We start from the raw sequence: 21,824 nt of genomic DNA on the forward strand, positions 1-21,824 counted from the left end.
ATATATGGTAAACATATGTGGTATGATAAGTAAACATCTTGTGGAGGTGGTGGGGAAATCTTCCTTCACTTGAGGTTTTAGTTGCCATCCTTATTTGATCTAAAGTGCATTTTTACTAATGACAGTAAACGACCCCTGGTCAGTAGGTAGCACTAGCCGCCCTACCTGCACGAGCTGCTGCTTGAGCTTCTGGATCTCCGTCAGGTTCAACTCGCTGAAGAGGTCCGGCGGTGGCATCGACGGCTGCTCTCCTTTGCGTGGCGCGGTAGCCTGCCGGAGCTCCCCATTGGCCCTGGTCAGCAGCAGCGCCCCGGCCGCCCCCTGAAGCAGGTGCCCGTTGCACTTGCCCCCCTCCTCGCTGCCCGGCGAGGTGGCCGCGGTGGGGGTAGCGCTGCCGCTAGGCGGGGCCGAGGTCAGGGAGCAGAGGTGGGTGCCGGTGCTGCCAGGGACAAAGCCACCCTCACCTAGGCTGAGGTGGTGGGCCAGCTCCTTGCGCAGGGTGTTCTTCTGCTCGCGCTCGCTCTTGAGGGCGTCCAGCGCCTCCTCCAGCTGGCCCTCGGAAATGTCCTTCAGCCGAAGAGCATCCTCCAGCTGGCTGTTCAGCAGCACCGTCTCCTCCTCCAGAACCTTGATCTCGTGCTTCAGGCCCTCGTACTCCACCTGCAGAGGGCAGTGAGGAGTAACACTCCACCATTCACTCATAACCCTGGACCATGCACTATGTACTGCATGCCCATGCCAGGATGACCCAGCAGTTTAGAGAATAAGGGATCTACATAGGTTTTTACATGTTATATGTTGTTCATGCTAAATACTAGCAACTCTATATAGACCATGGATCTGACACAGGCTCTATGTAGCTACAATGTTGCTATGGTTTGTAGCATCATTCCTTAGCAATACTTTCAAATAATAAAGTCATTAACTAAACTGAACATAAGTCTAAAGCATATAAATATATAGTGGAGAGACTGAATTTAACCAACACAGTATACATCTTTGATGCTTAAAACACCCACTGTCACTCAAGCCAACCATGCAAATTTATTTATGTAATTCTGCTGTTCGACCTTAATTGTCAAGAGAATGTCACTGAATGTTGAGTAAGGCAATGTAACCCTTTCACAACTGTAAATGATGTAGGGGGAGTAGATCTGTGTAAGTACACAGACTACTATTTTGCTGGCCGGTGGAGAGTGGAAACACAGTATAGACGGCCTCCTGGAATTGCATGGCAGATTAACAGAGGAGGGCCTGAGTTATGACCGAACCTGGCTCTGTTTGAGACTGGACACGAGTTTCTGCAGAGTGATGTTCTCCTCCTCCAGCTCCGTATAGTCCTGCAGCAGGCGAGCCTCCCGAAATTTATACTCCCGGATCTCCTCCCGCATCCGGCTCCTCTGTAGCTCCAGCATCTCATTTCCCTGAGAGAGGGAGACAAACAAGGAGAAGCAAAGAGAGAGAGAGAGAGAGAAAGAGAGAGAGAGAGGGAGGGAGAGAAAGGGAAAAAAAAAGAGAGAGAGAGAGAGAGAGAGAGAGAGAGAAGGAAAGAGAGAAAGGGAGAAAAAGAGAGAGAAAGGGAGAGGCAAGAGAGAGAGGGAGAGAGAGAGAGGGAGAGAGAGAAGGATGGAGGGAGAGAAAGAGAGAGAGAAAGAGGGAGAGAGAGAAAAAGGGATAGAGAGAGTGAAGGAAGATTAGACTTGACAGATCATTAAAAGCATCAGAACACCATAAACACAAACAGGAAAGAAAACATTAATCAACATCAATCAATTAATGATTAAAACATAATTAAACATTAGTCATTATTACATTAGCAGCAAATGATGGCACCTTGCTGCTGTATAATAAGGCAAATCTAACAAAAGCAGACTTCCCATCTAGAGAACACCATCTCTCAAGACAGTACAAGGTTCATATGCAAAGAAATATAGCCGTCACTAGTGTAGTCTAGTGTGCAGTCTCTCTCGCTCTCTGTCTCTCTCTCTCTCTCTCTCTCTCTCTCTCTCTCTGTAGTGCAAGCACATGCAGTTGATTAATACTGTGTGCCCCACAGCGCGCCTCAAGCCACAGTGGCCGTCACTCTGCATGCGGAGCCACTGCTGGGTCAGCTTCTGCTCAGGGCATCCACGTCTTCCCCTCACAGAGAGCTGCTGCAAACCATCAGCACCACAACAATTGAGCAGCACAAATTTCCCCTGCGGTGAGGGTCATGCTCTCCTTCTGTAAACCATTGCATGTCTGAGGGCTAAATTCTAGCTCATTTGTTATGGCATAAGGGGTTCCAGTTCCCTCCTAGCACCACCCTTTAATAATAGATCTATGCATACACTGTATTTATAATTTACCCCACTTGGAACAGCACTTGGCTAAAACAAACTCTCTGAGGTTTTCTCATTGCTGTCATGATGCTGATGCAAGCCTTAAGGTGGGGGAAACTTAAGATGATTCCAATGACAATGACATTTTGCTGGTGCTTTCTTTTATTTTATTTAAAGATACACTATGCAGGTATACATATTTTTGGCAACTGTAGAGCTCCCTCTGGAGTCGCGATATATTTATATTTTACTCTGTTGTAAATAGCAAACTTTTTGTGACTTATCCCCCCTGTACACAATGAAAATGCTTTTGTTGTGGAGGAGAAGGATTAACAACAGGCAAAAATTATCTCCAAAGAGCTATATCTACTGACAAGGTAATGTTTCACGATTCTCGCAAGATTTCTTGGGCCGTCGTTCTTGAAGTTGGCTGGTTTTCTCGCTACGTCTATGATATATAGCTGTGCTAGGTGAACGATTCGCCTGTTACAAGTTCATTTACCATCAAATTGGCTTCGTAAAGGTGAAAATCTTGCATAGTGTACCTTTAACCAATAATTTTTCATTCATGATGACCATAGTATATTTGACCACAGACTGCATGGCGTATCACACACACAGGTGTGTGTTCTCACCTCGCGCAGCTCCTGCAGCAGGGCTGCCAGCCGGTCGTTCTCGGCCTGCGTGTTGGAGGTCACCGAGCGGTTGAGCTTGAGCTCGGCCTGCATGTCCAGCAGGCGGCCCATGTAGTAGGCCTCCTTGCTGGCCGACTCCTGCAGCAGCGTCTCCTCGTTGCTCTCGCCATCCTCGGCAACCTTCCGCTGGGTGGTGTACGCCTGACTGAAGGCCTGACATAGAGAAGGACAGAGGAGGAGGGGGGGGGGGATTTAGTCTCGACTATTTCATTAAGGAAAAGAGTGAGGGATTATTTTCATTTTCATGCCCAGGATATTTCATTTATTTTCTTGTCAGACTTGAGGAAATGGATTTTAAAGTCTACCATAGATGGAGAAAAGAGAGAGAGAGAGTGGGAGAGAGAGCATAGAACTTGTCATTCTTGAAGAATACATGTGTTTTACTTGTCAAGGGATAAAGAGGGATGGAAGATTTAAACGGTGGCAATCCAGAAGAGGTAAGAGAGTATCAGCTGCAGGCAAAAGAGCTGTCTTCCAGCATATGTAATCTGTTACCTCACACAATAGAAATGTTACCCAGCACCCAACCAAATCCAGTTATGTTTTGCCTCAGACAATAGAGTTGTTATCCTGCCCAATAGAGACACTTAAACCACACAAAGAGAATGAAAAACACAAATAAACTGTAAACAAGAGAAGCTTCAGAGGTGTGTAGGACAAGAGGAGAGGTCAGTTCCCCTAATGACGGAGGCGAACATTGCTCATTATCCCCCTGGCGTGACTGGAATGGACGACAGGGCTGGTAGAGGGAGGCCTCACATTGGAGGGCGATGCTACCAATCGATGGCCTTCTTAGCGTGAAGCGAGACGGGGAATATTATGGAGTGAAGAAATCAATCGGAGGTGCGAAAGAACCTGCCTCTCTGGAAACAAAGAGAGAAAGCATTGAAAGGGATCTTGGACAGAACAACAGAGAGAGAGAGAGAGAGAGAGAGAGAGAGAGAGAGAGAGGGTGAGGGACTGGTGCAAATAGCTTTTCCCTCTCCCTGTATTTCTCCTGCTGGAATGGAGAGATTTCTCCACACAGTGCTGCGGCACGAGGTGGCATAGTGCTCAACCACAGCGGCCGGAACGGAGTGGAGTTCCATTTGGAGCACAGCCGTGGAGCAGGCTAGCCTCCAGCCCTGTTCTGGCCATCAACATCAATTCTCCTGACCTTACAGCCTTTCACAACAAATGCTTTATACAGGACGACATGGTCGAGACTCTAATAGCATTGTTTGTTTTGTCCCTTGTTTTTATCTTCTCTCAAACGTTGATCAGAGTGTATATTTGGAGAACACACTTGAAAATGGAGTCCACTAATAGGCTCAACTTTCATAGTGATATATAGTATAATGAGACGTCTAAAATGTCTAGACGTTTAAAATGAACTTTTATCAAAACTATCTTTCAGGACTGTGCCCATTAATGTGTCCTCTTCTTTATATCCTACCCCTTCTGCTTAGGCGAGAGGCAGTGGTCACTCATCTCTTTCCCTCTCAGTAGACTCCATTCTCCCTGCCTCACTGGAGACAGATGGAGCCCCCCCCCCCCCCCCCCCCCCCCCCACACACACACAACTGCCACTGGAGGAGCACTTGATTTCAATGCAAATCCCATTACTGACTCTGACGCCCAACCTGAGTCTGTCACAGGGGGCTCCACTGGACCTGCCTTCACGGGACCTGTCCTCCCTGGGGCTGGAGAGATGGGGACAGATTGATGTGTGTGAATGGGAAGGTCTAGTTATTGGCTCAGCGGTCCTGAGGGGGGAGGGGGGGGGGGGGTGAATTTGTGTCTGAATTGAGCCACCCTCTCCATCCAGGGAGGGCTAAAGTGAGGCATCGTGGGATAGGATAGGCCTCCCACTGTGTGTTGTAGACAAGGACACAGCAGGGAGGAGAGAGGGCCAAGCTGACACTGCACACCGGCGGGCTGCCATCGCTGGCCCTGCTCTCGTTACAGGCGTATCCTGTGTGGTGGGCTGCTTTATTTACAATGCGCGTGTACACACAGACATGCACACATACACACACACACACACAGACACGTGCACACACACACACATGCTCGCACGAACGCATGCACACACACATATTCATACATCTACAGTATGCTTCCAAAGAAACAAACACATTCAAGCTTTATGCCTTTGCACTCGTCATGCACTTTCAATGTAATTGGCAAATCACTTATGGATTTATAATCAGATTGGTGAGATGAGATTACAATTTAATGCAATTTGTTGTTCACCGATGACCCTCCAAAAGAAACTGGGCACGCAGGGAGAAGAAGAAACCGCAGGTTGTCATAGCAAACATTACATCAGATTCAACAAACATCTCTTCCTCTCTCCTCTTTCTTGCTCTCTCTCTCTCTCTCTCTCTCTCTCTCTCTCTCACACACACACACACACACACACACACACACACACACACACACACACACGAGTTCAGGCAACTCCTCATCCTAATATTCAACTGCTATAGTGACTCATTTGCAATGCTAATCCATCACAATTCACAGCTGCTTGCCAAGTTTGGCCAGTGCTACTAATCACCCCACAGTAAATAATGGACTACAAGGAAAGATGGACTGTGTTGTAGCTTTCTAAATTCATAACCTGTACTCTGGATGTCTTACAGACTCCACGTGGACCCAGTGCCTGGCTGAAGTAGAGTGTATATATATTACAGTCTATAAATAGCGGCAAACAACCTCAGGAGTTTCAGCACCACGGAGAGCGATAAATAAAGGTCAATGTAGCCCCCGTCACATGACCAGAGTCACCGGTCTGTAGGACAGTGTTTAACATTCACAAGTGGACACCTCCCTCTCTCCCTCTCCCTCTCTATTACTCTGCTCTCATTCACTAGAGAAGGATTGTGGGGCAGACCCACTGCACCAGATCAAATCTGTACCTCAGGGGCACAAACAGTACAGACAGTGAGAGGAGAGGACGGGAAGGGGGGGGGGGGGGGGGTGTGTCTGAAGATGAACGTCTCCTGAAGAAAGCCAGAGGACCTCCCAGTCTGTGTTTTGGGTCGGCGCGGAGAGACAACATCGTCCGGCCGGTCACAGGGTGACTCAGCGGTACCGTGGGAGTCATTCTGGGGAGATCTAGAGCGCACTTTTATAGTCCAGTTAATAAATGACACGGCCACAGCACCCTGATAACTATGCCCCTACCGACTCTGATTTACACAGCGGACAGACCAACAGACCAAAGTCTGAGAGACAGAGGGAGGGTAAGACAGAGAAAGGGGTGACATCATGTATTCCATGGTATCATTGAAAGACTAGCCATTGATTGGTCCATTACTGGCCCGTCATCCTTTAACCACACAAAGGTGTGTCCGTACATTTCAGGGAATTTCATAAGACTTTAATGAGCCCACTGATGCCAACTTTACCCAGTTCCAACCGGCTGCCATCCTTTTGTTTGAGGACTGAATTGCCTCTCCATTATCAGGAATTAGAACAACAGAGGAAATGGAAAGAGTGAGAGAGAGAGAGAAGGAAAGAGGGGAAAAAGGACACTACTTCTTTATAGAGACTTCTTCTCTGTTGTCCATGGTGGAAATAAATGGTGGGAGTTTGGCCTGCAACCATGTTCTTTTGAATAGAGCTGTAAACTCTGTCAAACTCCAAAACAGTTTTCTTGAGTTAGGGGTTCTCTCAAAGGCCACATTATAATTCAGTTTTGCTCTTTTTGCTGGCAGACCAGCACACATTATGCTATAGAATACATGATATCATTTTTGTGTCCCCACATAAAACACCCTCACACACACACACACACACACACACACACACACACACACACACACACACACACACACACACACAAACATACTGTACAATATGCACTGTTCTCCTCCTTAACACACACGTGTACTCACTCTCTCCTTATAAATATAGAAAATGCATTCTCATTCTCTTTTTCTTCACATACAAAAACAATGGAGACACACACAAAGTGCATAGTATACAGAGACATGCTCAAATGAATTAAACTAGTCTGCTTTGAACAACAACAAACGGAAGCAACCAAACTAAAACAGCAGGGTGATGTCACCACAGACTTCCACTCCTTCCATTTGTCCCCTCCCTCTGTTACAATATTCTCTCACACACACACACACACACACACACACTGATCCCTTCACACAGTCCCTGAGGGGGATCCAATGGTCTACACAAGCACAGATGGGGAGGGCGGGCCTCATCACTGTCTGAGTAAAGCCTCCTGCCTGAGACACTACGGGTGCAATATACCAGCACACACTAGAGGGTTCACTGCTCTATCTGCACTGTGCAGTACTCCTCATGAGACAAAGGCAGAGCGCTGTTTCCATTTGCCATATACTGTAGGTACAGTGTGTTACTGGTGTACTACAGCAATTGTTTGTGCTTAAGTGTCAGTGTTTATGCTGTTATGTTTCTTACACATGTTTGTGTGTTATCTCTGTTTCCACTTCTTTGTTTAACATCAACTTGCCAGGGACTGCAGATGAAAACTAGCTTGCATGTGTGTGGCTAACTCTGGTACATGGCTTACTAAATAAACTAGATGTACCGCATAGCGGTACAAAATATGACCGCCGCTCAGTCCTGTACATCCGTTCCGCGAAAATAAATCACACTTCAATTTGTCTCCATATTTTACTCCATCCCCCACTCTTGAAACTTTTGTGTATGCTTGTTTGGCATGCCTGAGTGTGTGTGTGCGGCTGCACAGAAAGTAGCCTACTGGTGCTGAAAAGGTGAATAGATTGTAGAATAGCCAAAGAAGATGTAGCATTGTTATAAAACCTTTAAAATCTCTAAACAATCACAAGTAAGGCAGTTCATCACAGTTCATCCATTGCAACTGGATTGATGAAAGGTCACTTACACCTGTAGGCTACATTGTATTTGGTAAAAGCAAAAGGTATCAGCATAATGTTATTTATTTATTTATTTATTTATTTATAAACAAAAACATCTCTGTCAGTTCCATGCCGTTTTCAACAGCTATCAAAAACAAAGGTCATTTTTGGATAAATGGATTTTTTGTGAATGTTTCTTCTTCTACATAAGATTTTAGTCATCTTTAGTTCATGTAATACTTTATTGTCAATGCACAAATTAAGTAACAGTAGTCTGAAACGTTATTGGGGAGGAAGCACAAGGAAGAAGGATGTGGGGCGAATTGACAGGCTGGTAAGGAAAGCTGGCTCTGTAGTGGGAGCTGAACTGGAGTGCATCACTTCACTATCTGACAAAAGGACCCTGAACAAACTGATCAACATCTTGGACAATGAGTGTCACCCACTCCACAGCACTATTGTTAAGCAGAAGAGCCTGATCAGCTGGAGACTTCGCTCACTGCCTTGCACAACTGACAGACTGAGAAAGTCATTTGTCCCCAGGGCCATTGAACTGTTCAATGCCTCACTTAAGGGAAGAGGAGAGATAGACTTCTCTGCATACAGTAGTCTGTCTGCCTCTTCACCCCCTCCATGTTTGGTACTGTCTGTCCACTAGCCACTTGTACCACTGTCTTTATGCCTCACTGTTTGCGTGCTATATTAGCACACTAGCACATATGCATAACCCCCCCCCTCCATGCCACAGCCGAACTGTGGCCACACTGTGCACTATCACCATGACCACTATCACCATTGCACTACCACCATGACACTCATTCACACAGAGCACCTTAGAGCACCTTACCATACCTTACTATGCACAGAGAGTCACAGGCTCAGTCCCTCCCTCAGTCATTGCAAGCGCCTCTGATTGATTAATCACCACTATGTGGATACTGTTTTTAGAATTGATTTAGATTAAGTGTTAGTTAGTATAATTTGTATTTTTGTAATTTGTATTTTAGTATATTTTTATATATTGTATTAAGTGTTAGTATAATTTGTATTTTAGTATATTTAGCATATTCTTTATCTTCTACTGTCCTTATTGCTTAGTTGTGTTTTTATATTATATACTTTAATTACTCTTTCTGCTGTTAAAGAATGTGTTTGTGTTGTATGTATGCTGCTGAGACCTTGAATTTCCCCTGGGGATCAATAAAGTATCTATCTATCTATCTATCTATTGTTAATGCACAAATTAAGTAACAGTAGTCTGAAACTAAATGCTGTTTTATATCTAACCAGTGGTGCAAATAACTGACATGTCCAAATGGGCCTTGATGAAATGTGTCGCTAGACTGTTCATACACATTTTAACTGGCCAAAGTTGAAGAGCTGTTGTCCGTTATTGTTCGTGCAAATATAGGCTGATTCATGTTCCCTTGCATTGTGTAACTGAGGTCCATGGCTAGTCTGGCTTTCACCAGACTAAGCTCAATCTTTTAAGAAATCAAAAAATAAATAGCGGGCAGATCAGCCTGGGTTCACCCAGCCTAGTCCATAGGCACCCGATATTGTTTAATTTTCCGATTGAGATATCCACGCTCTGGCTATTCTAAATGCATCAGGGAGTTATGACAAAACTTAACTAACAAACTAGATCCTAATAGAAAGCTGTTAGCTTCCCTAAGCTACAGGTAGGCTTATAAGGTAGGCCTATTTACAACATAAATTGTCAATAGGCTATGCTGGCGACACAAATAAAATCTCCTTTGGAAACCAATGGCTTACTCCTTACAGTATCAAGCGGACTTAAAGGAACCGTATGTAAGAAATGTATTTCAATTAATCATAAAATGACCCTGATATGTCACTAGACATTAAGAAATCATGTTCATTTCAAATACTTATATCACTGACAACAGTAGTCTGGCCAGGATATTGTCATTTAAAAAGTGAAGTTGCAGCCCTCAACTGATGTTGATGTTGTGTTTTGTCATGTCATGTTGTGTTTTGGCCTGATGCGCCACCCTCCACCTATCTACTAATCACGAAGTCAGTAGCCTAGTGTTTCAGCATCTGGGTTGGCAACCTCGAGTCAGGGGAGAGGGGGAGGGGATACACCGCTCTACAGTAATTTGAAAGTGATTGCAGTACCAGTTTTGGCCACAATCTTACTTAAACTGCCATATCGTGGCGAAAAGTTGTAATAAAATTCACGCAGCTCCATGAGTCAAGGAAAGCGCGAATGAAGTAGCCACTTCTAAATGGGACTTAAAACAAAATAAATAGGCGTCTCAGTCTCACGCATGTATAGGCAAAACTGTATCAGACCGGTGTAACGTTGGTAAATCTTCCATTGCACAGAATGATTTTTGTAGCACGTGCAACAAATGAGTCGAAAGATACAATTACAGTGCTGCTATCAATTTGCTTGGTATAACCGCATTTATAGTTTTCTACAAATGCAATCAATCAAATTGGCCTCCATCACTCAACCAACGCTAACGCTAGCAGTAAAAACCAAGCATGTCCGATAAACATCCTCAGATTTATTTCGGCTTCAAGAAGAAATGGGAATTACATTTCATGTGAATATCCTTATTAGACGTTCTCTGCGGTAAACTACAGTCCTTGTAGGAAGCGTCCATTGTTTTTCCAACCCACTTTTAACTTCCAACAAAATTATGTCTCACTGCAACGATGCGCCATCTAGTGGACAAACGACTACTTATCGCCAATACTGGAAATGCAGCCATGATGATGATGATGATGAATATTTATTTTGGCTTTATTTTAATCCTACTGAATTTGTAATTATGTATCGGCCGTTCTAATACCGATAGTATGTGGGTGCCTGTGTGTGTGTGTGTGCATGTGTATATGTGTGCACCGCCATCTACAGGCCAATGAGTGTACAGTCACTAAATGTACACATAACCTAATTTTTTTTAGACCCCCCCATGGATGAAATTCTACGAAACTTGGTATACCCCCAGAGAATGCCAGGTCAATTATACACATAAAATTTGGTGCAGCTCTGAACATCTTAACTGAAGATAGGGGCGATTAAAGCAGAATAATATTGCATTTTCATTTTTTACGGGGGGGGGGGGGGGGGGTGGTGCAAATCACAAATGAGTGATTATGGGGCAGGTTGATGCGGGCCCTTGAGACCAACATACCATAAAAGATTCTTCATCCTCAGTGCCACGGTTCAGGTAGTTATTTAGGAAAAACGGCTTTTTTTGCAGTTCGGGGGGCCCAGCACGGGGGGGGAGTGGCCCGAAACGAAACTAATTTTTTCCGTAAAAGTCTAGACCCACCAAATTTCATGTGCACCGGTGTTTCGGTGTCCCGGGTATCGTTGACCAAAAATTCAGGAAGTAGATGAGGGGAAAAAAAAAAAAAAAAAAAAAAAAAACTTTGACAATCATTATATGACCGCTTCGCTAGCTTTGCTAGCGGCGGTCATAATAAGCTTCATTTACCTGACTGAGCATATTAATAACAACAAACTGCAAATGTTTTTTTCCTGTCTCTTTGCGTGATGGGTTTTTTGGTCATTGTAGGGACCAACATTAGTAGTAGTAGTTTAACTATGATATTTTAAGTAGGTTTTGATCACAAATTCTGATGTTTTCAATTATGAAATTCTGAACTCTGGGCTTTAAATTCAGTGAGATATCCTTTGCTATAGTAACCACCAGTCATACTTATATGTTGACTAGTTGAAATGCAAGCACAGTTGCTGAGAAACCGTATGAAATATCTAATTCTATCTCATGCATCATCTTTTGAAGTTTCTGCCTGACTTTGGCTTCCTGCTTCCGCTGTGACTATGGGGGCCAGACTACTGCTTCATAGCTGCAGGACATGTGCTGATCTCTTTTTAGTGGGGCGCTCTGCACCACCTCCCTGTAAGTTGAGATGCAGGGGGGGGGGGGGGGGGGGGGGAATGCAGCTCAAAAGAGACGCTGATCAATACCGGGCCTGGGAGGCGTGGGAGCCCCACTGCACTTTCATGTCTAATCTTCACTGCAGCAAAAACACATGAAGCCCTCTACAATGTTACGGCACATTTCTCTCTCTCCTTTTCTTTGTCTCTTTTCTCTCTCTCTCTCTCTCTTAAACATTACCTTGGACTGTTTCCACAAATCCACATTAGAACAGGGGGCTGAGATGGGCTTACGCAGCGCTCCGTAGTGAGCTGGGATTGGGGGCTGTGAGCGAGCTGGGCTTCCTGGGATAGATGGGAGGAGAAGCCTGCAGGGACTCCAACTGCATCCACTGTAGAATAAAGTCATAATCATACCCAATATCATGCCTAACCACACAGGGCTAATGAACGGTGCATTGCAATCAAAACACTTAAAACTGCAAATATACAATAGGAAAAATAAACATAACACCATACGCACACACACATACCGTACACACATTAATTAAATCACACACACACACACACACACACACACACACACACACACAAAAGCACTCCATCACATCACCACTTCATCTTCTATTCTGTTCCTCAGAGAATTGAACCCTTTCCCCTAAATTACTGTGTATGTGTGTGTGTGTGTATGGCCATTTGTGTGGATGGATGAGTGCATGTGTGTATGAGTGTGTAAGCATGCGTGTTTGTGTGTGTGTGTGTGTGTGTGAGGGGGGATATTATGTGTGTCTGTTCCCACAAGGATAGCTAAATATAAATATATAGCATTCTTCTGAGCTGAAGAACAATCAGTGACGTCCACTGGAGGCATGTGGGAGCTGCAGGCAGCTTTCATCCTGAGGCCATAAACACAGATTACTGACCGCCCATCCACATGCTCAGCTGGGCCTCAGCCCTCAGGTCTCTCCTGCCACTTCATTACACAGGGATCAGACCAAGACATGCACACTATGGAAGGACAATGAGAAATAAATCAGTCTAGTCCTCCCAGACTGTTCTCCACTTCAGCGTTCTCTTCTGCTGTTACATTCACTCTCTCATTCATTGTCTTCGTCTATCCATCTCTTCCTGTTTCTGTTCCTATTTCTCATCATGTTTCACATACATAGAGTGGCAAATACATTTCTCACACAGCAATAGATTTCTTGTTCTATGCACTGCGGGCTTGAGGAAAATAGCCATTGTGAGTTACAACCATCTTGAGAGATTTCAATCCATGCTCCTATTGAAAGATTTACACCCATGTAGTAAAAGCAGACCACAGTAGACAAGGCAATGCTGTCTAGGTGCTTTTACCTAAATATTTTGGGGAACCATTGCCCTCACGAAAGGAAAAGGCATGACAACACCAGCTAGTCAATTATTCAATGATCGCCTCCTTGTTATGTAGGTTATGCACCTTGACGAGCAGTGGCTTTTCCAGACGTCCCTAAAGCGCCAGCGAGCATGTGACTCGGCTGGGGATCCATAATTCATAGGATGCCCGAGCAGGCAAGGCGTTATCCCACTGCACGCAGAGCTACTGAGGGCCTGGAGGTCCTTTTCCCTGTGTGGGGACGAGTTTTTTTATTTTTAAAGACACAGACACGCACATAGGACTTGCTCCCATATGTGCTCCCATCTCAGAAATAGCCTTGGAGACTGATGAGGTTGCTTGTTTTGTATGTGGCCTGCACAGCACAGCAAAGCACACACACACACACACACACACACACACACACACACACACACACACACACACACACACACACACACACACACACAAACACACACACACACACAAACACACACACACACACACCTCCATCAGACTGCTTCATCATCGTCCTCCAGCCACCCGGTGGAGCTCAGACATTCCACTACACTCCACCTCAATGAGAAAATAATAATCGTGTTAACAGCAACTCCCCCCTCCTCCCCCTCTATCTCTTATCAAAACACACCCACAACCACCTGCTTCTGGTCCCTAGAGGTGGGTGTTTTGACATCACATGCCCCCCTCCCCCACCCAGGCTGTCAGAGAAGGGGCAGAAGAGAAGGGCGGGGGGGGGGGGGGGGGGCAGGGCACGGTCGATGCTTTTAGAGAGGAGGCGGCACAAACGACTGCATAGTCTCTGCATTTTTCATTATCGCTCTCAGCCTCTGACGCGCGCACGAGAGTGCAACCCACCTTCCCCGCTCTCTGTCAGTCAGTCAGCCTCCACCCCCCCCCTGGTCTCCGATGAATGATTCAGGACTTACGGGCAGCACTGATCCAGGCGCCCCCCATAAGCTCATTACGCCGGATCATATTAGCAGCTGGATTTAAAGGTTATGAAGGAATCAACAGCAGAGTAGCCTTCCATGCATTTCCTTCCAAATAAACAGTACAGACTTCATTCCATGGGTTGGGATCTTATAATGGATGTAAACAGCTCCACCATATGGGGAAGTCATCTATTAATCTTCAGGCAGTCACTAATGACTTAGGCTATTACAGGGCACTTATTTCTGAACAGTCATATCATAACAAGAGCTGATCAATTAAGGATAATATAGGAATAATTAGGAACTGGGATAATATGTATGGGACTAACTGGCTTGCAAATTGTGTTAGTAGGATCCAATATCCCAGGAGAAGCCGCATGTTCTTGTCCTTCCGATTAGACAGACGAAAATAAGTGTGCTGGCAAATGCAATAAGCTAGCACCCCTTCCAGAAACTGTCATCCTTTTACGCAATGAGGCGCTCTTCCTTGCCAAGTGCACAGTCACACACACAGTCACACACATACACACACACATACACACACGCACACGTGTACTCACAGAGAGCCAGAAAGAGAGGGAGAGGGGAGAGAGAGAGAGAGAGAGAGAGAGAGAGAAAGAGAGAGAGAGAGAGAAAGAGACTCCTTCCAAGGTTCCATGCTACAACCCTAAGTATGATGCCAATAGACAATTCTGTCTGTCATAGAGGATTCAAGCAGAGACCAGCTGGGACAAATGACTGCTTCTTCACACTGCCTACATGCATCACACTGCATGTGAAACACCTGTCAATCACACAGAGAAAAACGCTGCAGGAAACCTTAAGAACCCTTTCACAGAACTGCATTCATCTTTATAGGTCTGAATACAGGTGTATTACAAGACAGCAATGTTCTACTGACTTTAACAATAATGCATGGTAATGTATAGGAAGTAATATCAATAACTATGAGTCCTTTGATGGAAGGAAAACCTGCCAACATGTGGCAGACACAACGCTAATTTGTATTGAACTATGTATTTCCAACTGCCAGTAAAATCTCCCAGATGTATGCAAGAGGTCCTGGGGTTGGCTAGAGTGACAGTGAAGACATTGAAAGTGAATGGGTTGTATGGTGAGTAAACCACAAAAAAGAACTGATGACTATTACTATATAAATTTGAGTAATGACAGTGTCAGTGTTGTCATTCCTAGGTTATTCTCTTCTGTGACTGTAAGACTATTATAGCCCTTTTTCTCTGGCCTTTATATAACTTCCTTTGGAGGGAGCAGAGCGGTGTCTTTTCTGTCAGATACTGTTCATCTAACCCACCAGGTTCATCTCTAAGGGAGCGAGGAATGAGCTTAAAAACATGTCCCGTGATGACCGGCCTGGGAAAGCCAGTCTTCTTCTGCAAAGGTTGGACCAAGGGGCCTCTTCTGTTGCCATACTAACAGAGCATGCACTGGATGAGAGACAGGGAGAGAGACAAGGAATCAGCTCCTCCTTTTCTTCTTCAGTGTCACTTTAAAAATAGCATTCCCAGAGCCAACGCCGCCTGTATTAGATTTCAGTGCGCCAAAATGAAATAGTCTGTCTAGGAAAACATATCAGAAAATTGACAAGATTACAGTAAGCTATTGCCACTGTTAAATTACAAAAAACTGTAGAGATTTGTGAGAATGCAAAAAGAGCTTGCTTCACCTTTCAGAGAATGGGAATTTGAATTTAGCACCAAGGAATGGTGCTATCAAATGATCTGGAAATAATGTATGAGCATGCTTTCCTCATCCTAATTAAATAGCTAAATAGGCATGGGGTTTCAATGACATTTCCACAGTTATTAGTAGCTAATAACCAACAAAGGTTAGTTAGTAGCATTTAGTGACATTTAGACAAAGACCACCATTAGTTGACTGACAACACAGTCTTATATGCATCAACTGACATAACCACAAAGCATCCATTCTCAAGCAAGTGTTGTACTGCCACTATTTTAGCACACATTGCTATTCAAGATCAGAATAACTTCTTGGTGTCTTGCCTTCATCTTGGATGAAGTGGATGTGCTCTGCTACATCAGAGGAGCTTATAAATCAGCAAGCTCAACTCAAATCAAGACTCAAAACCGTGGCTATTCTTCTGTACTACAGAGAGGAAGATCATGCAGCACGGTCACCCCGGTCAGCTTGCCTGTCCCACCCAGGCTATACAGCAGTATGTGAAATAAAGGTACATACTGAAGACCACGATGACAAACACACAGCTCTGTTGTGTCTGAGAGCCATACTCTGAGTGGCCCATTGTCAGTCTATGGATCCGTGAGCACCAGGATCAATACAGTTCCTCCAGATTAAATGAAGAGTTGTGATTGCTGTAGGAGGCGAAGAGGCCCTGGTTGAGGACTTTCTGTGTAGACAAGGGAAGTGGGGAGCGCTTGGATGGCTGAAGTAATAAAGCATATTAACACAAGGAAGCCTGACTTGACTGTTCTTTAACTGCAGGAGCAGCATTTTGAAGTATGCTCCTTTTCCTATGCAACATAATGTAAATGAAATAACAGACGCAGTTCTGACATACAATACTTGTTGTTGCACATATTGTAAACACCTGTTTCAAAAGCTAACTCTGTTGAATGTAAGTTTTAGGCCGACTTCAGTAAACTGTTATAGTCTACATGGCAATTCAAACTTCCTTGTCTGGATTACTATCACCATTTCTAAGAGTGGGTACATCACATGACACACAGACTAAAAATGGATACTGAAACTGGATGTAGGCCAACAGAGATACACCCCTGTGTTTTTAAGCTTCAATTTTTGCCATCCTATCATAACCTTCGAAAAAATGCATACTTTGCACCTCAGCACCCGCAGGGGTTCCTCTAGAGCAGAAGTATATGGTAATAACTCAATGAATAAATACAGTGGGTCATTATCATAAACAAAGTTAAAACGCCATCTGGGTGAAGGCAAGGGCATCAGTAATGGGGTGGGGCAGTCTTAAAAGATTTAAAGAAGGATCAGAATGGAAGAAAATCAGAAGTTGTTTGAATGGACTGCCCAGTGGACAAATCATGAACTGTAACATCGGGCCAGAAAGTCTATCGTATTGGTTGTTATATTTATTATAAAAATGTAACCATTGCTGGTTGGTCACTCACTATAATGAAGTACATGTGTATGAAAGGTCAAGTTCTCACCATGAAGTAAAGCACAGAAAGGAGTGCATAATGGGTGTGCATCTTCCCCATCCCCAAAACACACAATGTCACACATACACACAAAAGCACCATCAACCACAACAGGGTGTTGACAATTCACTATAAAGTGGCTAGGCTGTGAGTTTTGAGCTGTCATCCCACTACAAAAGCTGGAAACGATGAAAGCTTATCACTGCAGAGCATGCCACACAATGAGGTCTATTTTTATGACTTTGTCATTTTATGTTTTTCTTTTGTACCTCCACACAACAAAGTGACTTGCATAATAGTGAAAAGTTAAAAGGAGTTAAAAGGAGTTTTCTTTAGGGCTACTGGGATGTTACACTTTATTAATCAGGAAAGAAAAAGTCCTCAGCATATAGGACCTACTGGGTGTCAACACATCCTAACACATGGACACATGACATGTCCACCCAGCACTGGTGGGCTATTAGTTACATCCGCTGCACCACAATGCGCATTTCAGCGGCGTACCTGACAGTCGTGTGCCTAGCGTCCTACTGAGTTTCAATGCTAGATTTTATGTCTGTTTAATGGAAATCATATGTACAAAAATTATTGTAGCCTACATTAAACAAAACACTGGGCCGATAGCCTACTAAGCCGCCTGTGGTAGAAAACTTCCTTGACCCAACCCAATCTGTTAGGCGACCTGGCACTATACATGTAGCCTAAAAAGGAGTTCATTGTTGCTCGTTGTAGGCTATCCCCAACCTCAGGGATGTACACATTACAGATTCAGCTGCACAGATGTCATTCGTTTAAACGGCACTAGCCAACATGAAATCAGAATATTTCAGCATATTCTGGGTTGGGGAGAAACCGCATTAGGCTACCTCTTGCAATTGCTCCAACTCCTGTCTCAGCGTCTCCTGTTCTGCTTCCAGGTCCGAGTATTGCTGTTTCAGAGTCTGATTTTCCTCCAAGACCACGAGTCCGCATTCTGCCGCACGGATCTTCTCACGGTTTGCTTCCGCGAGCTCTCGGGTGAGGCGCTCCACCTCGGCCCGGTACTGGTCCACCGATTCTCCGCATCCTCCCCCTGCAGCCATCGCCTGTCTCTCTCGCTCTGCCCTCTTCCGTCTCCCGCCGTCCCTGCGTTGGCTGGCCAGGGAGGCGGAGGCAGAAAACAGCTGTGGCCGACAACAAATCAACACTGCTATGTAGACTGAACGCGAGTGTTTCTAAAATCAAATGAATCTTTCCATCTTGATGAAAGTTACACACAGGCTAAATAATTACAATCATTTTTAAAATAAATGGCGTATTACTGTAACCGTAGGCCTATCCCTAACAGTCGAACCACCCAGCATCCTTTCTTCCTCTTCTTTTTTTGCTTATTCATATGGATTCGGACGCCATCTCTCTGCCTGCCGTAAGGTGAGGTACCACTAACTTGTTCTCATCCCTCTGTCCGTGACGTCACTACATCGTCTCTCCTGATGTGACAAGCGTAGACGCCTAGCGGTCTTCGATAACAAAAATAAGTTTACAGACTATGGAGTTGTTTACAATAAAACCATGGTAGCTAAGGTGTATTACAAGTATTTTAAGGTATTGCAATAGCCTACAGTTCGACAAATGCATTATGTTATAAACCTTCAGTGTATCTCTCAAATGATCTATGTCATTGGTCACACAGGCTAGCCAACTGTTTTATTAATCGACACATTGCCTGCACCATGTATAGAAGCCTATTTAAAGCTATCCCCTTAAAACAAAACCTAGTGTTGCTGCTAAATGTGTTTAGAGCAATATAGAATCATTTTTGTATAGAGCCTCCTCTTGTGGCACTATGTGGTACTGATCTTGAATTTCCCCTGGGGATCAATAAAGTATCTATCTATCTATCTATCTATCTATCTATCTATCTATCTATGAAAATATTATTTGAAGAAAGGGGGGCAATAAGGCGTTTATTTTGCGAGAGAGGCCTACAGACCTTCTTCATAATCATAATCATCGTAATCGTAATCATAGCTTCATGATGAAGTTAAATTACACCATACAATTAAGATCTACATAGGATTTGGAAAACGTCTTATTGAAACTCTCTGGCATTATCTTGTGATTTACAACGTGAGTCTGACTGTCAAGCTTAATAATAAACAAAATGTCTTCCAAATCATATTTAATACCAATGTCCAAACATGGAGCTGTCATTTTCCATCATCTATGTTTTAATTAACAGGCTAGATTAATAAATCTTCAGCATTGCTAAGTTTAATTTTCAAGAGGACAGATCCTGCATTTACTTGCCAACTATCTAGAACAACATCTAGCTGTCTGAAGACTTCAGTTCTCCTAGATCATCTTTTTAACTGTCACCCTTGAATCCTTTATTCAGTAGTAAACAGGGATGTAGTGGAGGCTAATCACAGGTAAATACAATTTATCCACCTCTGAAATTTCAGAAGTAGACTTTATCCACCTCTTATTAGAGTTTATCCACCTCTCAAAAGAGTTTATTCACCAATTGCAACTTTTTTTCATAGGTCTTTTTATTGACTTTTTCTTTACAATACAAAAAAAGGAAGACATTAAGAGTTCAACACAATCTTCCAGCCCACAATCCATATACCCCCCCCCCCCCCCCCCCCCCCACAATATTCAAATAGAAAGGACAACCATACGGCACAAGCAACTATTCATCGACTATACTGTCAGAGTTTGTAATGCTATTAAGAAAGGGACCCCAAGCCCCTTTCTGAATTATTTAGAGGATATGTCTGCTTAGATAGATAACTGATACTGGTATTATATTGGATTTAACTGTTTGATATATTCAGAGGTCTATGTTAATGTAAGTTTGTAGGCACTTTGTTCTTGTTTGTGTTTTTTTTGTGTGTGTGTGTGTGTGTGTGTGTGTGTGTGTTGTTGTTTCTATGCTTTATCAAAAAAAAAAAAAGACAGGGAACTGACTGTATGTTTGTAATTTTCACCTGATGTCTATGCTCTATATGTTCTGCTGTCTGCCAAAAACATTAATAATAAAAAAAGAAAAGAAAGAAAGGGGCCCCAAATTGTATTGTATGAGGCGAAGGCAAGGGTCTTACGTTTTGCTGCAGGCAGCTGAAGCTCTTCTGGGGCAACCCCAAACAGTGACACAAGAGGATCTGGTTCAACCCTAATTTCTAGAATTTCAGAAAGAGTGTCAAAAACTGAACACCAAAAGTCTTCTAGATTGGGGCAGGACCAGAATATCAATAAGGGAACCATGTGTGCTCTTGCACTTGTCACATATTGGGGAAATATCTGGATATAATTTAGAAAGTTTTACTTTAGACAGATGGACATAATGTATTACCTTGAACTGAATTAGGGAGTGACGTGCACACAAGATCCATGCACCTGTTTCAGAATAGACTCCCAGACATGGTCTAAGAAGTCTAAACCTAAGTCTTGCTCCCAGGCTGCCCGGATTGTGACTAAAGGTGGGAAGTCCAGGCCTGATATTAAATTATATAACCTTGAGACCCTTTCAAACTGGTAAAGATAGGAAAATTGGTACCTGACACTGTACATAGTGCCTCACTTGGAGAAATCTAAAAACAATGTGTAGTAGGCAGGTCAAACTGCTTTGACACAATGTGGTCTCTATAAACAGGTCATGAAACCATGCCAGTTTTGAAAAGCTTTATCTTGAATTGATGGTGCAAAAAAGGGATTAAATGCTATTGGGCTTAAAAGAGAAGATTTCTGAAAGCCAAATGTCCTCCTGAACTGAACCCACCCCCTAAGTGAACGATTCACCACTGGGCACCTCTGGATGTGTTTTTCTCTCTTAGGCCTATGACCAATCCCAGAAAGAGCAGCACCCAAACAAATCCTGTCAGAGAGGTCTGCTTACAGACACTATTTTCCATGGAGACCCAGGACAGTCTCCCCATGGGTCTCCACCCTGGTCCTTTGGCCTTTGGAAAAAAGCCTTACGCAGTCTAGGTTTTTTGCCATTCCAAATAAATGATGAGATGATAGAATCTAAAGATTTGAAAAAAGATAGAGGAACAAGAACTGGTATGCACTGGAACAGATAAAAATACTTGGGAAGAACATTAATTTTAATTGATACGGGCAATTAAAGTCATATTAAGAGGCAACCATTATGAAAGGTCTTGTTTGCTCTAACAATTTGACAAAATTAGCCTTAAAGAGATGGTTAAAAGAGTGCGTAACAGATATCCCAAGGTACAGTATGTAAAACTACTCTGAGCAATCTTAAAAAGTATATTTAAGTGTAGCTGTGATGCCTCATGATTAATAGGAATGAGTTCACCAATTGCAACTTTTACGTAACATTAAAAAAACTGTTTTATCCACATTCATAATATGTACACTCATCAACACTCTATGAACTACCACTGGTATTTTTTTTTATAAATTGGATATTATCCTCCACCATCATCAAACAATCAAACATGTTCTTTTTTAAAAATCTGATATCGCATGATGCAGTTCACCTTACTGTGATCACAGAATTCATGGTTTACCCACCTCTTATTTTACTACTACACCGCTGGTAGTAAGATACCAGAAGCACTGAGGTAGTAACATTCTTTGTA

General features: G+C 43.6%; 2 protein-coding genes across 5 annotated transcripts in view; both read right to left on the minus strand.

The window, feature by feature from the left end:
- The window catches only part of LOC121697639 (protein bicaudal D homolog 1-like), a 30,433-nt gene extending 11,758 nt beyond the window's left edge, over positions 1-18,675 (minus strand). For all 4 annotated transcript variants that reach the window (XM_042079245.1, XM_042079246.1, XM_042079244.1 and 1 more), the window contains exons 1-4: positions 18,099-18,675; positions 2,957-3,169; positions 1,272-1,424; positions 166-660 (exon numbers count right to left, since the gene is read on the minus strand). In XM_042079245.1, coding sequence (XP_041935179.1) covers positions 166-660; positions 1,272-1,424; positions 2,957-3,169; positions 18,099-18,314 — 1,077 coding nt within the window. In that variant the 5' untranslated portion in view covers positions 18,315-18,675. The remainder of the gene's footprint in view (positions 1-165; positions 661-1,271; positions 1,425-2,956; positions 3,170-18,098) is intronic.
- Positions 13,589-21,824, minus strand: part of LOC121697679 (retina and anterior neural fold homeobox protein 2) — a 35,881-nt gene continuing 27,645 nt past the window's right edge. Inside the window, exon 5 of the transcript XR_006026511.1 lies at positions 13,589-13,613. The gene's annotated coding sequence lies outside the window, so the exon portion shown is untranslated. The remainder of the gene's footprint in view (positions 13,614-21,824) is intronic.

This window comes from Alosa sapidissima, chromosome 22, assembly GCF_018492685.1.
Source record: "Alosa sapidissima isolate fAloSap1 chromosome 22, fAloSap1.pri, whole genome shotgun sequence".
Taxonomy (NCBI): Eukaryota; Metazoa; Chordata; class Actinopteri; order Clupeiformes; family Clupeidae; genus Alosa; species Alosa sapidissima.